Source organism: Orbicella faveolata, unplaced genomic scaffold (genome assembly GCF_042242905.1).
Source record: "Orbicella faveolata isolate gen_17 unplaced genomic scaffold, um_ofav_v1 contig_2, whole genome shotgun sequence".
Classification (NCBI taxonomy): domain Eukaryota; kingdom Metazoa; phylum Cnidaria; class Anthozoa; order Scleractinia; family Merulinidae; genus Orbicella; species Orbicella faveolata.
This window is the reverse complement of record NW_028301547.1, coordinates 17,509,676-17,526,001: the sequence shown is the minus strand read 5'-3', so window position 1 is coordinate 17,526,001 and position 16,326 is coordinate 17,509,676. Positions and strand designations below refer to the sequence as shown.

The following is a 16,326-nucleotide window of genomic DNA, read 5'->3' as shown; positions in this document are numbered from 1 at the left end:
TATCCAATCAGAGTCGTGTCATGTGATTGTCTTCATTTCGATTGGTTTAAAAAATGAGCGTGTGATCCGTGAAAGTACGCGTACTGAGTGAATGTGGAGGTGACGCGCTGGGTATAAAAGGAGCACGCACGACGCAGTGAAATCATTCGCGGTGATGAATCCTAGGATTTTGGATGAGAGAGACTTGCAAGAGATCCTTGAAGATCTTAGACAACAGTTGAATCGAGCTTCTGACGTAGTGGATACAATCGAAAAAAGAAGGCGAAAGACCGTTACACGCTAGGATAATTGAATTGGAATTACGTCTTGTCTCTCCTTTGTACTATAGGCTCCAGAGGCACTTGATTGACTGGGGCGTCCGTAGTTGCTATCCTCATTTGTCGGGCTTGGAGATCACGAAGCGAGCGGATCGAGAAGGAAAGAAGTTTAACGAGTTTGTCTGAGGGTGTCAAGATGACTTACTATAGCAACTCGAACCAGATTCGGGACCTCGTGGAACAGATCGTGGATCTGAAGGTACACACTTTAAGAGATCTCGACGCCATTCCAGATGCCAAGGTGGACCTGTACATTTTTGACAATCTCTTCGAACCGTTAGGTCAAATACCTGATAGTCTGTGGTCTTTTGAGCTCTTGATGAGACGTCGTCCTGACTGGGGGTGGTACGATTTTGGAGATGATGAAGAAGAACGAACACGTGTTTTTGTTCTGTGGTGAGTGGTGTCGCGTGATGTACAGAAGTGGTAGCGGTCAATTCAAATTCGTTCCTTGTCGTGATCCCATCCTGGACGCTGAGCGTGTCTGTTTGATCGCCACGAATCACCTCACGTATAGGATGAGCGAGGTCATCCGTGATCTGTTTGAACCCTTGCGTTTCTCTCGTGACCTATCACGACGGGTGTTGGAGTCAGACGAGAGTCCCAGGGTGGCAGAGTTACTGACTTTCAGAAAGGGAGATTACAGGGAAACGTGTCTGAAGTTGGAAGAGTTGATCTACGATCTCATGCGTCAGCGTGATCTGTGGAAGGATCGGTTTTTCTTTAGTGCCCTTGAAGCGGAGGAGGATGACCTGTGTGGTGAGTGTAAGGAGAGTATGCGACAAGCATTCTATGTGAAGGGGAACGAGGCTGAAGCCCTGAAGTGGAGACCCGGTGAATGTGATTGGAGAAATTGTAGATATTATGTCATGGATACCTACGAGGAAGACTGTGATAATGAGTACGGACGAGATCTTAAGATCAAGGAACACGTTGATTCAGATTCAGACTAAGTCTTTTTCGCCTTCTTTTTCGTGTTATCCAATCAGAGTCGATTTTTCGTAAGAACCAATCAGGCACGACGTTTTTTGTACATATAAGAAAGTGTGAATAAAGAATTGGATTCAAATCATTATGTCTCATGCTTTGAGTTGGTTGATCTCGAGAATGTGTACGACCATAGCCGATCGATGGTGTTGGACGACCTTGTGTTCCAAGTGCACTAGTGTCTACGAGCGATACGGTCAGGGTGAACCCATCCCCGACCATTTCAGCGATTCGCCCTTGGAGGTGTTTGACTATACCGACGTCGAACCCAACGTGATGCGTTTTGTGGTTTATATCTTGTGGTTGAAACGGCAACCCGATTCATTTAAGAAGTATCTCGAGGTACGGGAGCAACGTTTCGAGTTGTGGAGACAGTGCGTGTACAAACTTTATCGACTATGAAGAAGAAAGGTCAAAAGAAGAAGAAGCAAAAGCCGCTTTCGACCGGAAGGTTACTGGGACGGTATCGGGATCCTTCCAGACCCGGTAGTCTGGGCGGTCTGACGCGATTCGCCCAGGCCAATAAGATCTCGGTACGACGTGCTCGCGAGGTCCTGCAACGGGATTTGGGGTACACGTTGCACAAACCCAGACGTCGTCGTTTTCCCACAGCACCTGTGGTGGTGTTCGGCATCGACGAGCAGTGGACGGCCGACCTGATCGAGGTGATCAATATTTCGAGGTACAATCGAGGGTATCGTTACCTCTTGACGGTGGTGGACGTGTTTTCCAAGCACGCCTGGGTCCAGCCCTTGAAGAGCAAGACGGGTAAAGCGGTGACGGAGGCCATGGCTAAGATCCTGAAAGGAGGTAGAAAACCCCTCAATCTCCAGACGGACGACGGGAAGGAATTCTACAACAAGACGTTTCAGGATTTGATGAAGCAGAAAGGCATTCATCATTTTTCGACGCGTGGGGATACGAAATCCAGTGTAGTGGAACGGTTCAATCGGACCCTGAAAGAACGTTTGTACCGGTACTTCACCGTGAAGAATACGATGACGTATGTGCCCGTGTTACAAGATCTAGTCCGAGGGTACAATCGATCGTATCATCGCAGTATCAAGATGGCTCCCGATCAAGTGACTTTAGCCAATAGCGAGGACGTCTGGGAGACTCTTTACGGAAAAAAGAAAAAAGGGAAATTGAAGAAACCGCAACTCAAAGTCGGGGATCGTGTGAGACTGAACAAGAAGTTCCGTCAGTTCAAGAAAGGGTATTTACCCGGTTGGACCGAAGAGGTGTTTGTGATACGTCGAGTGCGTCCTGGGAAGGTCACCACGTACAAGGTGGAAGAATGGGACGGCACGGCGGTCGAGGGCACGTTTTACGCGCAAGATTTGCAAAAGGTGGACGTGAAAGACGACGATCTGTTTCGCATCGACAAGATCGTCAAACGAAAAGGGGATAAAGTCTTGGTGCGATGGAAAGGTTGGCCAGTCAAGTACGACAGTTGGGTGGATAAAAAGGGACTGTACGTGACCCAAAAGCCCAAGACGAAAAAATGAAAGACTTTTACGTGCAGTTGATGAGCAATGCCAGCACGAGCGAGTTCACGGACAACAAGGCCAACAGTTTCAAGAATCGTCTGCCGTATCCGCTCCTGTTTGAATCCGACAAGGAATGGAAAGTGGGATTGGCGAGCGTGTCTTACCCGATTCCTCCGTCACGACCGCATCAAGTACCCGTCACTCAAGCGCACGACTTTGAAGACGACGACTACGTGTTCGGTATGGATTGGACCATTGAAACGTTCAGGTTGCTAGACGACGGGATTACGTGGCGTCCTTATCGATACCCCGTCACATTTTACGTCAGCGGAAAGGAACTGAACCGTGACCGACACAAAGTGACGAGTGGCAGATCTCTCATGCAATACCTCATCCATCGTTTTCACGAACGGCTGTATCATTACATGGATCATGCGGGTGAAAGTCTGCGAGCACCGAACGGGAAAAAATACTACCCCGTGTTCCGATGGGAGGGGAACGATTTGATTATCGACAACACCGACACGTTCCTCGACGAGTCCGGAGACAGACATCGTCCCAGAGTGTATTTTGGTACTAAACTGGTCAAGAAGTTGGGTTTGATTCGCGAGGAATCGTATTACTCCGTTCACTTGAACGTAAATATGATCAAGGTCTTTCCCAACGACAAAGTCCCGTCTGATTTCAAGAAAGACTGGACCAACCATGACAGCAATCGATCTCGTGAATTTTGGAATTTGGACAGCCACGGGACGTTACAGCTCAGTCCCTATTGCAACTGGCGCTTCAGTTACTTGGACGAGGAATACGCCAAGACCTACAATCGTGGAGTCGTCGTTCATCCGAACCTCCCTCCGCCTCGCAGTCCCATGTACCTGTATTCGAATGTGGGTCGTAGCACCATCACGGGGAATCGAGTCACGGATCTCTTGAGAGAAGTCCCCCACGACTCGCTCAAGACGACGTACGAACCGACTCAGATTCAATATAAACCCGTGCGCAGCAACGTCTTGGATATAGTGGAGGTGCAATTGGCCGAGAACGACGGACGCTTGGTGGACTTTACCTCGGGCGTGACGACGGTGACATTGCACTTCAAGTATGAATGAGTCTGTCGACGACTTTTACGTGCAGCTGATGAGCAATGCCAGCACGAGCGAGTTCCCGGACAACAAGGCCCACAGTTTCAAGAACCGTCTGCCGAACCCGTTGCAGTTGAGAGAGTCGGGATGGAAAGTGGGTATCAGCGACCTCTCGTTTCCGTCCGCGACGCGTAAGATGGACTTGAAATATTCTCTTCTGTTTGAAATCTGGTGGATCAACATGGTGAACGCCTCCATAAACCTATACAGCCGGGTCTCTTCAGCGACGCGAGAGGGCGATTTAGAGTTCACGCCGAGGACCGGTACCGAGTTAATGAACATGATACGAGATCGATACCTGCGTAGGATGAGAGATCGAACGGATGCCGACGTGACGATGTACAAGAAAAAGAGTAAACCCGACGATCCCACCGAATTGCTGTACACGGTCATGCATCGGGCCGAGCATGGAGAATGCGTCCTGGACAATTCGAGAACGTGCCTCAGCCTCCTGATCAACGGTAAACGCGTCTACCCGCAAATGAACATCGGCATCGAATTGGCCAAGAAGATGAAATGGGTCAAGATGGGAACCTTGCCAAACGGTCGACCGGGTTACGTCTTGGGACCTCACTTGAGGAAAGAATTTCCCAAGGAAGTCGTACCCACGGCCACGGACTTGATCATAGCTCAGAATGACGGAGACGAGACGTTTTACAAGATCGACCCCGACACCTTACATTTGAGTTGTTTCATCAATTGGGTGTTCACGGATTTGGATCGCAGTTACGAAGAGGCGTTCGGTCACGAGCGTCGTTCCTTGTTCGTGTATTCGAATGTGGGACAGAGTATGGTGACGGGGAATCAAGTCACGGACCTGTTGAAACAGGTTCGTTACGATCCGGACGTGATCGACCTTCAACCGAGACACATCCTATATCTACCGGTGCGCACGACCTTTTTGGACATTGTCGAGACGCAGGTATCTGAGAACGACGGACGACTGGTGGACTTTGCGTCGGGCGTGACCACGATCACGTTGCATTTCAAGAAAGGATGAGTAATTTTTACGTCAGCTTACCCAGTCACAGTGGTAAGAGCGAGTTCCCGGACAACAAGGCGAACCATTTCAAGATCAGGTTACCACGTCCCCTACGCCTGAATGGAGAAGGAGGGTGGAAAGTGGGAATGAGTAGCATCGCCATGCCGGATGCGCACGTGACGTTGCCTTCTTTCACCGCTTCTGAGGATAAATCCATCTTGTCCTCCTTCTCATGGAGACGCATAGAATCGAGTAGTTTCTACACGTTTGGAGAAGCTTACTTCGACACGGATGACCTCAAAGAGGTATTTTACAACGTGGACGGTGTCGGATTCATGAAATCCATGATCTCCTTTTTCACGCGACAACGCATCTTCAAGAACTCTGGACCTAAATTGGGAGCCAAATATGTCACGAATGATGGGAAGAGAAGCTACGTCAAGTTCAAGTGGGAAGGTGATGAACTGGTCACGGACAATGAAAACACCTTTCGTCCGGTCACGCATTTCCCCACGTTCCACGTCAATGTTGAACTGGCTTTAAAAATGGGATGGCTCAAAAAGAACAGCAGTGGTTACGAACTGGGACCTAATTTGCAGTTGGAACTTTTTGACGATGTCGTTCCGGACATCAGCGTCGTCGGGGACGTCCACGACAAGGACGGATCACCTGTCTTTTGGGGTGTCATCACGGATAAAGGAGGAAATGGAGATTTTTTAAAACTCAGCATCTATTGCAATTGGCGTTTTCTAAACCTGAACAAGGCTTTCGAGGTGGTGGTGGGAAGCAGTTCGCGTTCCTTGTTCGTCTACTCGGACGTGGCTAGAAGTGGCGTGGTGGGAAATCAAGTCACGGATGTACTGAGAGAGGTCAACTTGATTAGAACAGGTGCGGGTGTTCAGTATTTCGAGCCTTACCACATTCAATATATTCCCGTGCGCAAAGACGTCATTGACATAATAGAGGTGCAAGTGGCTGAGACAACTGGAGAACTGGTGAGATTTGGACCTGGCAATACGATCGTGACGTTACACTTTAAGAAAGAATGATCGGTGGAACGTTGGTACGATTTCATCCCGATAAAATGAGGCAATCCGGAGACGGATTCGGCATGGCTTGGAGAGGTGTCAAGAAACGAGGTCCCGGCATTCTACGAGACTTTATCACCGAGACGGCCACGGAAGGTCTGAAAGGTTTAAATTCGGGCGGCAAGGGAGGAAAGCCCAATTGGAGAGGAGGTCTCGCCGGGGTCAAGAGAGGAGCGAAACGAGCCGTGAAACGTAAAGCAACGCAAGAGATCAAACGGGCGTTGTCGAAAAAAGTGAGAAAAGATCTCTTTGGAGTATGAATCCCATTTACTCGAGGCGCGTGAGACTTATTCCGATACGACGAACGTATAAAGGCGGATCGATCTTCCCGTCCCGATCAAAACGTCCGAACTATCGTTGGGTGCAGTCGGCCCTGAGAAGGAGACGAAGACGACGACGACGTAGACGATGACGGACCTCGTGGCTCATGCCCGTTCGGCGGGGGTTCGTAACCCTCGTCTGAACATGTTCAGTACCCCTCCCACAGATGTCAGCATGTCGTCTCGACGGTTGGTGAGAATCAACCCGTTCAATACGGGGATCAACCCCGTGACCTTCCAAGTCGATCCGCAAGAAGACTTTATCGACTTGAACGAGAGTTTCTTCGAAGTGGAATTGACCGTTAAGAAAAGTGACGCGACGAATCTGCTGACGGCGGATGTCATGGGACTCGCCAACAATCTGGCCCACACCCTCTTCAAACAGATCAATGTGAGATTGAATGGGACTCTCATCAGCCCCCAGACGGATACTTACCACCTCAAAGCCTACATCGAGACCCTGTTGAACCACGACCGAGACGACGGTGAATCGATCCTAACACCCAGCGGATGGTACAACTGTCTCGGTGTACCCGACGACGGAGATGCCGATGAATTGACAGCCAACGCGCTGGATTTTACTACTCCTCACGCTGAATATACTGCTTTAACCCAAGATCTCAAGAATTTGGTCCAGGGACGAGCCCAGTTTCTGGACGGAGAAGCCGTGACTTTGAGGTTCAAACCTTTCCTGGAAGTGTTTCATCTCAGCAAATTACTGTTACCTGGCGTGCAGATCCAGATCGACATGTACTTCAATGCCCCAGCCCTGTGGACCATCCGATGGCATGGTGCTAGTACTCTGAGACTGACTGAAGCCGACGTGAAAGTGAGATTGTTCCTGTCTCAAGTGAGAGTGACTCCCTCGGTGTACCGAGAGATCATGACCAGCCTGAAAGGAGGAAGAGTGGCCACTTACCCCACGGTGAGAGGTGAAATTCGCACTTACTCGCATCCCAACGACAATCGTCATTTCGAGTGCAGCAATCCTTTCCACAATAAATTGCCTAATCGGTTAGTGGTGTTGTTGATGAAACAAACTGCCTTCAACGGAATTGTGACGATCAATCCGTTCAATTTTGGAAAATTCAATCTGGCTTCCATCAAACAATTGGTGAGAGGTGAAGAATACCCCTACGAGACCTTGGAGCTCGATCACGATGGGGACAGTAAAGATCAGAGAGGTTACTACAGATTCCTCCAAGCCTCAGGAGCGTTGTGCAGGGGAAAAGGAAACATGGTCCGAAAAGTGGATTGGGGGGACGGCAAGAGATGCAACATGTTTGTATTTGACAACACGGCCAATGGATGTTTGGACAGTCCAGTGTTGAACCCCAAGCAAGAAGGTGAACTGCGTCTGGTGATCGATTTCGGAGCCAATCCGGGAGAAAACCTGACTATCTTGTTGTACGGCGAATTCGAGAATTTGCTGGAGATCAACGAGAACCGAGTCGTCATCTACGACGTGTACCAATGAGAAGAAAAAAAATGGAGAAAGTAGCCTTGAATAATATACAATTGGATCATTTGGCCCGGACGAATCCGTCCCTACGCTGTGTCTTTTACGGCACGGTCCCTTGCGATCGGCTTCCCAGGACAGTCCCTCAAGAAGGACCGACCGCTTACATCGTGAACACGGACCCTCACGACAAACCGGGCGTGCATTGGATCGCTTTGTGGGCCGACAAGAACAAGTGCGAGATCCTGGACAGTTACGGTCTACCGTTGGACGCGTACGGAACCGCCGAACCGATCCAAGCATGGTTGGATCGTCATTTCAAGTACCAGATTCACAACGGCAAGAGTCTGCAGTCCCTGTTCAGCCAGAGTTGCGGCGGTTACGCCCTGATGTTCCTGATCGACCGAGCCGAAGGTCGTGACATGAACGAGTTCTTGAATCGTTTTAAGAAAAACGAGTTTGTGGAGAACGATCGTAAAGTAGGACACATGGTAGAACGTCTGATCGTGGACGAGTTGGCCTGGCGCAAGATTTGTAAAACCCCGTGTCACCAGGACACGAGCGGTTCCTCCCGAGGAGTGCGTCATTTGTTATAAAGTAAGCTGTTCGAAATAAAAGAGGTTCATTTTTGAAAAAGAGGTTGTGTGGTAGTCATGGCTCTTCAGTTTCAAGGGCATAGACATTTGGACGACGTGATAGCCAGGTTAGAAAAACGCTATGGAAAAGCGGGTGGAAAGACGCCTCAACCCAGTGAGGCTCATTTCAAGAAAAACGAACCGCCAAAACGACAACTCAATCTGAAAATACTTCAACCCGCCAAAAGACAAGTGTCTTTTCAACCGCCGTCCGTCCTGGACACCGGTGCATTACCGGCGACGGTGACCACGCGTAGGAAACGCAAGAGAGCCGCCCCTGCCATGCCGAAGCTTTCCGAGAAGGAAGATAGGAAAAGAAGAATGAAAAAGAGGCATTGGTACGAGGACAAGTTCGGAGATTTGAGTAAATTCGCCAAGAAAAAACCTCGAAAAAAGAGATCGGCGCCTGCCAAGAAAAAAGGACGTCCCAAGAGAGCCGCTGCCAAGAGGGCCATGGCCAAGATCAGGAGTAGGGCCAAGAAAAAACCCATCTGTTTCAATCGTAAGGTCACCCTATTGGGTCTGTTGAAACGCATCCCGGCCGTCAAGACCCCATTGGCCAAGTTGTTCAGATAAAAACGGAACGTCTCGAGACCCTGTGCCATTTCATGATCATGGAACGACGCAAAGCGTTTCAATTTCACACGCCGTCGAGTTTGTTGATAGCGGGTCCGTCGGGGTGCGGCAAGACGGTGTTCACCACCAAACTGCTCTTGGAGAACGGCGACTTGTTCCAACAGACACCGAAGAGTATTCATTACTGCTACGGCTCGTGGCAAGACGGTTTCCAAAAGCTCAAGAAGGGTGGAGTCAAGTTTTACGAAGGCATCCCCGACAGCGAACAGTTACCCCGATGGTTTCCCGGAGGGGGTGTGTTGGTCTTGGACGATCTGATGGACGAGGGTGGTAACGACAAGCGCGTGTTGGATCTCTTCACCAAACATTCGCATCATCGGAACATCACGGTGATCTACCTGTGTCAGGATCTATTCCCCAACGGAAAATTCGCCAAGACCATTTCCAGAAACGCGCATTACATCGCGGCCTTCAAGAACCCTCGGGATCAGTTGGGGATACGAAATTTACTTCTGCAATCGTTTCCCACGCAATGGCAGGAGGTGTTGGACACGTTTCGCAAGGTCACCGATCGACCTTACGGTTACATGCTATTGGATCTTCATCCAGCCAGTCAGGACGATCAACGTGTCCTCAGCCATGTGTTAAAAGACGAAGGATTCGTCCGATGCCATCAGTTTGCAACCCCATCATGTTGAGGAGCGAGGTCGAGTGGTTTCCGCTATTCATTCACCTATGTAAAAACAGGCTCAAATACATCATGAACCCCCACGAGCTGGACTACGAACCGATGAGACAGGTCACGGAATGCGAGAGTTACCGTCAAGTACGGTCCATCATCAACGCATATAACGGTGAAGGTTTCGATTATTTGGTTCATAAACAACGAGAACTCGCCGAGAAGAAGATAGAAAGAGAAAGGTACATGGATAAAAATGAGCTCTTATGGTAGTGACGATTTCAACTTCTCGGCTCTGGAAGAATATTCGCCTTGGGGGACACCGGCTCGGACGAGTACTCCGATTCCGCCTGCCGCGGGTGTGGGTGCGAGTCTGCACACGCCTCCTTCACCGCGATCGTCACTGGCAACACCGCCCCTGCCCAATGTCTCGCCCGTCGGAGTGGGCACCGCTGGCTCGGGTGCACCGCAGACTAACGTCACGGTGGGTGTCGGCAGTGCTGGATCGGTGTCGCGCGCCAATGTCACGGCAGGTGTCGGGGCACCCAGGATAACAATGTCCACCCCTTTGGCACGAGCCGTTCGAGGAGGGAAACGACCGAGACGCGTCCCACGTCAAAACACACCAACGTCCTCCAGTGATTCCGGCAGCCGCAGACGAAGTAGCGCTAGTGGTAGCGACGGTGGAAGAGGCAGAGGCAGAGGCAGAGGCGGAGGCGGAGGCGGAGGAAGTGGTAGTGACTCCACTCCGCCTTCGTCGATTCGATCGGGTCGAGGAGACCGTGTTCTCGACCAAGCCCAGATGCAACAACAATTGGAAGAGATTTTGCGCCAACAACAACAACAGACGGCCGCGGGTCGTCGCATTGCGGGCATCACGACCACCAACACGATTACGACCACCTATAAAAACGGACAACGTCCTACCGTCACACGCAATTCGACCAGTGTACGTAACTGAGAACAACAACAACCATGAGAAGACGCCGTCGTCGACCGAAAAGGAGAAAGCAATGGGGCGGTGCTCTTGCGAATGCCCTGTCTGCGATGTTACCCATTGGTAAAGGGGCTGCCTTGGGATTGGCCAAAGCGTTGTGTGGTCGCGCCGTGAAAACAGGCATCCGAGCTGGAACCGCCGCTGCCATTGGTGGTGTGGGAGTGGGCGTGGGTCGCGGGATCCGAAGACTCGTGAGACTTAAGAAAAGACGACCCCCTCGTCGATGAAAAACCATTCGAATCAAGATGTTGAGGAGTGAAGTCGAGTGGTTCCCCTACTTTTTGCATCTATGTCGATGCTCTCGCTCTTACTGGGATGCGACCAGCATGGATCACGAAGACATGAAACGGATTGCGGACGAGTGCGATAGTTACCGACAAGTCCAGGACATCCTGAACCAATCCGTGGAAACCGCCTTCAAGGACGAGATCTGGGAATACAAGCAACAAGCTAAAAGGATCGAACGTCCCGACAGAAAGTCAGACTACGTTTGGCACTGGTTGGAAAAGAGTCATGAGTACTTCTGTCTGTTTATTGGATGAACCTTTCAACACCGTGGTGGATTTGGATTCCCTGAAACGTTTGGACGTCTTGTACGCTTTCTACCACAAGTATTGGTGGTGTCGAAGGCAGATGTTCGGTTACTACAAGTTGTGTAACGCCATTCTCAACGGACTGGCCTTACTGACGGTGGCCGTGAGTATCGTCTTGGGATCCGTGTGGAAAGATGGGTACACGGTGGTAGGATTGACGGCTTTCGCCACCTTACTGAAAGGATGGAACGATTTCAAGAAGTATTCGTTCAAGATGGACATGGCCCAATTCGCTTACACGACGTACGAAAAGACGCTGACAGAACTCAGGAACTACGCTCTGGGTGGCGTGGAGGAATTGGATGGGTTTTTGACCAAGATGCAAACGTTGGACGACGTGGTGACGGATTTTACATCTCCCACGTACGACCGATACGTTCGAGACTACGCCCTACGATTTAGGCACGTGCCGCTATAAAAAATGACATCACGGCCAACCTCTTCATTCAGAACCAACATGCCCAAGAGGTCGAGGAGAAAGAAAGCGTCTTCGAGAAGGCGTAAAACCGCTAAAACCACTAAAAGAAGACGGTACCAAAGGGGAGAAGGGATCGGCACTGTGGTGGCGGGTTTACCCAAGGCGGCTTGGGGTATCACCAAAGGCATAGAAAGCCTGAGAGCCAAACAAGAACGGGCGCATACCAAAAGGATGCAGGAACGAATGAGACGAGGTGAAAAAATTCCACACAAGGGCGAAGAGTTCCGATGCTCCATCATGTGAAAATAAAAGGACGAGACTAGCCGACGTACACCTCACTCGTCACCATGACAGCCCGAAGGAGGAGTAGGAGACGAAGAAGGAGACAGAAAGGGGGTGATTTGGCGAGTATGATGAGAGCCGCGGGTATGGGTGCTCTGGCTGGACCCTTCGGTTTAATGGACAGACATATCCATAAGAACAGGGGAAAGATCGAAAGAGTCTTACGCAGGATACCCTTTCAAACGGCCTTCAGGCGTCGAGGAAAGCGATAAAAGGAGTACGTCAATCCACTCGTGTGCATAAGTCCACGATGAAGCGGTTACGACGACAACGTCCTTTCCTGACGCGCGTCCTGAAAGAAGCCAATCGGAACAAACGTCAACGGATGTTACAAATCGCCGACAAAGATCAGATCAACGCCATCAGCGAGATGGTTCTCAATTTGCTGAAAAAGAGGATACCCATCAACGCAACGACTTATGGGAAACTGAAAAGACATAAAAGGGTTCTGCGCGAAGTGGGTAGACGCAAAAATTCTCTCAAGCGTCGAAGAGAACATCTCCTCACCCAAAACGGAGCGGGGTTCTGGAGCGGTTTGCACGGTTGTTTCAAAGCATGTTGTGTACGGTGAAAGGACGCAGTGAGGACGGTTACCCGCTGGAGGGGATCGACGTCATACCCAATTTCCCACCGAGAGAAGACGAGTCTCACAATACCATTCCTAAACTCGTGCAGTTGTTGCAAGACGCCAATCGTCGCGAAGCCCGATGGAAAGACTCGTACGAGTACTTGAACAAGAGGTACCACGACCTGTATCAAGAATACATGGCTTTAAAGTTCGGTGACTTCTGCCAAACCTGTCAAACGAAACGAGATACCACGCCGCCCGGTGGGTGCATCGAGTTGTGCAGGGAGTGCGGTAAAGGCAAGCGAACCGTTCGAAGTCTCGAACTCGAGTTGGAAAAGAAAGACGAATCCATACGGTACTGGCAAGACTGTTACGATACGGCCTTGAGAGAATTGTCCGAGTTTCCTGACACGACCTTGAGTCAGAAGGTATGAACGAAGTCATGATGGTGCCCGTTCAAGAATTCAATCGTCTGCAAGATTATTACAAGGGGAAGATCAGCCAGAATGCCTTGTTGAACAAAGCCGGACGTCTGGCCGCAGAAGAACATCTCATCCTGAACGACAAACGCATCCCCGACAGCATGGCCGTTAAGATGACCAAACCCATCGCCTCCGAGGAAGGGAAACTGGTGAAACGTATACGGACGGGTAAAAGCGGTCCCATCTCGTACCAGGGAACGACAGAACCCGAAGGCATGGTCGACGCACCCGTCGAAACTCTGTTGAAACAGATCCTCAAGGGAGTCAACCAACCAGCCGCAGCCCCCGTGATCATCCCGCCACAACCCCTTTCTACGACAGGACTGAAAAAGGAGCTGAAAACCCCCATACCCTCCACGTCGGGTTTTAAAAAGGAGAAGAAAACCCCCAAACCTACCATTCCACCCAAACCAGTCACGCTAGGTAAAACTCCCCTACCGTCCAAGAAAAAAGCACCCATCTCCGATAGAGCTAGACGTGTACTGAAATCACTCGGTATCGACTACGACGACGGTGGTTACAGTCCCAAAGGCAAGGCAAAGAAGTACAAGAAGGTCAAACCGTCAGCCGCAGAAAAGTTACAAGCAGGGTGGGAAGATTTCGAAGACCCCTGGAGAAGGGGACTGGACTATGACTCGGATTAAGAAGAGGAAAAAGGCACCTCCACCCCCGAGGAGAAGTACCCGACGTCGCCGTCGCCAACGAGGGTATGGGATCGACATCCAAAAATGGTTGGCCAAGACTGGGATCGAGTTTCATTGGCCCGGTTATCAGTACATGGGACCTGGTACCAAACTGAAGAAACGTCTGGCGCGTGGAGACCCCGGGATCAATCGTCTGGACAAACTGGCCAAACAACACGACATTGACTATTCCAGGGCCAAGAACTTACAGGACAAATGGAACGCCGACACCAAGATGATCCAGGCCATCGACAAATTACCCGGACGTAAAACCATGACAGAACGCATTGTTAAGAAAATCATGCAGACCAAGAAACGTTGGAAATTGTAAAACCTTTTATTGTTGTTGTTGTAATTAAAGTTACACACGCTTTGTTGTTTTTCAAAAAGAGTCTCTTTTGTCCTATAAATAGTGTTCCAACTGATTCATAAGTTCGGCGGTAATGTATACATTGCGCGAATATTCAAACTGAGTAGCCTGCTCTACCTTATCCTCGCGTTCAAATTGTTGAAACCATTTACCCATGTCGTGTAACATAAACGACATCTTATCAAGCTCAGCAGCTATTTCAGTTATCATTTTTTCTGTTTTCCGTCTTTCTTGCATTCGTCTTACTCTGTTTTCTTCTGCTTCCTTCCTATTTTTTCCTGATTTCCGAAAGTCTCCGTTTTACAGGATCCTCGGGTTCCGCTAACATGCGTTCTAACTCTGCTACCAACCCTTCATCAGGCTCAGAGTCAGAGTCAGAGGAGGAGGAATAAGACAACCACCTCCCACGGCGTTGCGGTGGGGGTAATGCCTGTGGTGCTGCAGTGGTATTGGTGGTCGTGCTCTTAGCGGCGGTGGTCGTGCTCTTAGCGGCTGTGGGGGAATAAGACACCACCCTCCCACGGCGTTGCGGTGAGGGTAATGCCTGTGGTGCTGCAGTGGTAATGGTGGTACTAGTGTTGGTTAGTGGTAGTGTTGCAGTGGTAATGGTGGTACTGGTGTTGGTTGGTGGTAGTGTTGCAGTGGTAATGGTGATCGTGTTCTTAGCGGCGATGGTCGTGGTGTTGGATGGCGTTAGTGTTCCCCTGAAATCCCTCAGCTCAACCCGACCTCCAAACAAACCCCGAAGAATTTCATCCGGATCGTAATCATGCTCTTCCCACTGTCGTGTTGCAGTGGTAGTGCTCTTAGCGGCGGTGGTCGTGGTGTTGGACGGTGGTATTGTTTTCCTGAAATCCGTCAGCTCAACCCGAGCTCCCAACAAACCCCGAAGAATTTCATCCGGATCGTAATCATGCTCTTCCCACTGTCGTGTTGCAGGTAAACGGGAGCGACGTTTGCGTTCCCTATAACGATTCAACGCGTCGCGCACCATGTCACGCATCTTGTACCGTGCACGATACCGTCTTTTCTGCTCGCGAACTTTCTCCGGATTTCTTTTCTTCCACTCTCGCACGAACTCTCTTCTTCTCACTCTCTGTCGTTTCAATGCTTCAGCGGAGCGGGCAGGCATGGTCTTCCGTAATGGACGCTCATACAAGTTCTAAAATGGGCGTGGAGAATAATCGTGCTCTATCTATCTACTATATCTCTCTATATCTCTATATCTCTATATCTCTATATATCTCTATATCTACTATATCTCATTTAAAAGAGCATAAAAAATACTCTCTAGAAAAAAAAAAAAAATCTCGCAAAAAAAAATCTCGCAAAAAAATAAATCTCGCAAAAAAAAAAAAAAATCTCACAAAAAAATCTCGCAAAAAAAAAAAAAAAAAAAAAAAAATCTCGCAAAAAATCTCGCAAAAAAAAAAAAAAAAAAAATCTCGCAAAAAAAAAAGAAATCTCGCAAAAAAAAAAAAATCTCGCAAAAAAAAAAAAAAAAATCTCGCAAAAAAAAAAAAAAAAAAAAAAAATCTCGCAAAAAAAAAAAAAAAAAAAAAATCTCGCAAAAAAATCTCGCAAAAAAAAATCTCGCAAAAAAAAAAAATCTCGCAAAAAAAAAAAAAAAAAAAAAAAATCTCGCAAAAAAATCTCGCAAAAAAAAAAAAAAAAAAAAAAAAATCTCGCAAAAAAAAAAAAAAGAATCTCGCAAAAAAAAAAAAAAAAAAAAAATCTCGCAAAAAAAATCTCGCCAAAAAAAAAAAAAAAAAAAAAAAAAAAAAAAAATCTCGCAAAAAAAAAAAAAAAAAATCTCGCAAAAAAAAAAAAAAAAAAAAAAAAAAAAAATCTCGCAAAAAAAATCTCGCCAAAAAAAAAAAAAAAAAAAAAAAAAAAAATAAATCTCGCAAAAAATCTCGCATTTCCGTCACCATGGCAACAGCCAGTTGAATATTAACTCGAATCGAGTTACGCGTCAGAGTAGTATAGGACGTTAATAGGGCACGTAGCCAATCAGGAGCCAGGGATTGTACCACGTGACCAACTTTTTCCCATACATTCTCTTAAATTTGAAAATCCAAGATGGCGCCTATTTATCAAAACATGGCGCCCGTGACGTCACACAGTTCGCGCTAACATTACTACTGTACTGTAGTAGTTTTTAAACAATTTAAATAAATTAAACTTCACAAAAAACA

General features: G+C 48.7%; 3 protein-coding genes across 3 annotated transcripts; 2 read left to right on the top strand and 1 right to left on the bottom strand.

Moving 5' to 3' along the window:
- The first annotated feature begins 2,685 nt into the window (after positions 1 to 2,685).
- Positions 2,686 to 4,004, top strand: LOC149112230 (uncharacterized). Its single transcript, XM_089290014.1, has one exon. It carries the CDS (start codon positions 2,809 to 2,811, stop codon positions 3,901 to 3,903), a length of 1,095 nt encoding a protein of 364 aa, XP_089146140.1. The 5' UTR covers positions 2,686 to 2,808; the 3' UTR covers positions 3,904 to 4,004.
- Positions 4,005 to 5,683: 1,679 nt separating this feature from the next.
- On the top strand, positions 5,684 to 8,722 carry LOC149112229 (uncharacterized protein F54H12.2-like). The gene has a single exon (XM_089290013.1). It carries the CDS (start codon positions 6,415 to 6,417, stop codon positions 7,801 to 7,803), a length of 1,389 nt encoding a protein of 462 aa, XP_089146139.1. The 5' UTR covers positions 5,684 to 6,414; the 3' UTR covers positions 7,804 to 8,722.
- Positions 8,723 to 14,396: 5,674 nt separating this feature from the next.
- Positions 14,397 to 15,260, bottom strand: LOC149112228 (uncharacterized). The gene has a single exon (XM_089290012.1). It carries the CDS (start codon positions 15,258 to 15,260, stop codon positions 14,397 to 14,399), a length of 864 nt encoding a protein of 287 aa, XP_089146138.1.
- Positions 15,261 to 16,326: the final 1,066 nt, after the last annotated feature.

What these genes read in the sequence shown, in the direction of transcription:
- LOC149112230 (XM_089290014.1), top strand. Translation starts at nt 2,809, where the DNA reads ATGAAAGACTTTTACGTGCAGTTGATGAGCAATGCCAGCACGAGCGAG.
- LOC149112229 (XM_089290013.1), top strand. Translation starts at nt 6,415, where the DNA reads ATGACGGACCTCGTGGCTCATGCCCGTTCGGCGGGGGTTCGTAACCCT.
- LOC149112228 (XM_089290012.1), bottom strand. Translation starts at nt 15,260, where the DNA reads ATGCCTGCCCGCTCCGCTGAAGCATTGAAACGACAGAGAGTGAGAAGA.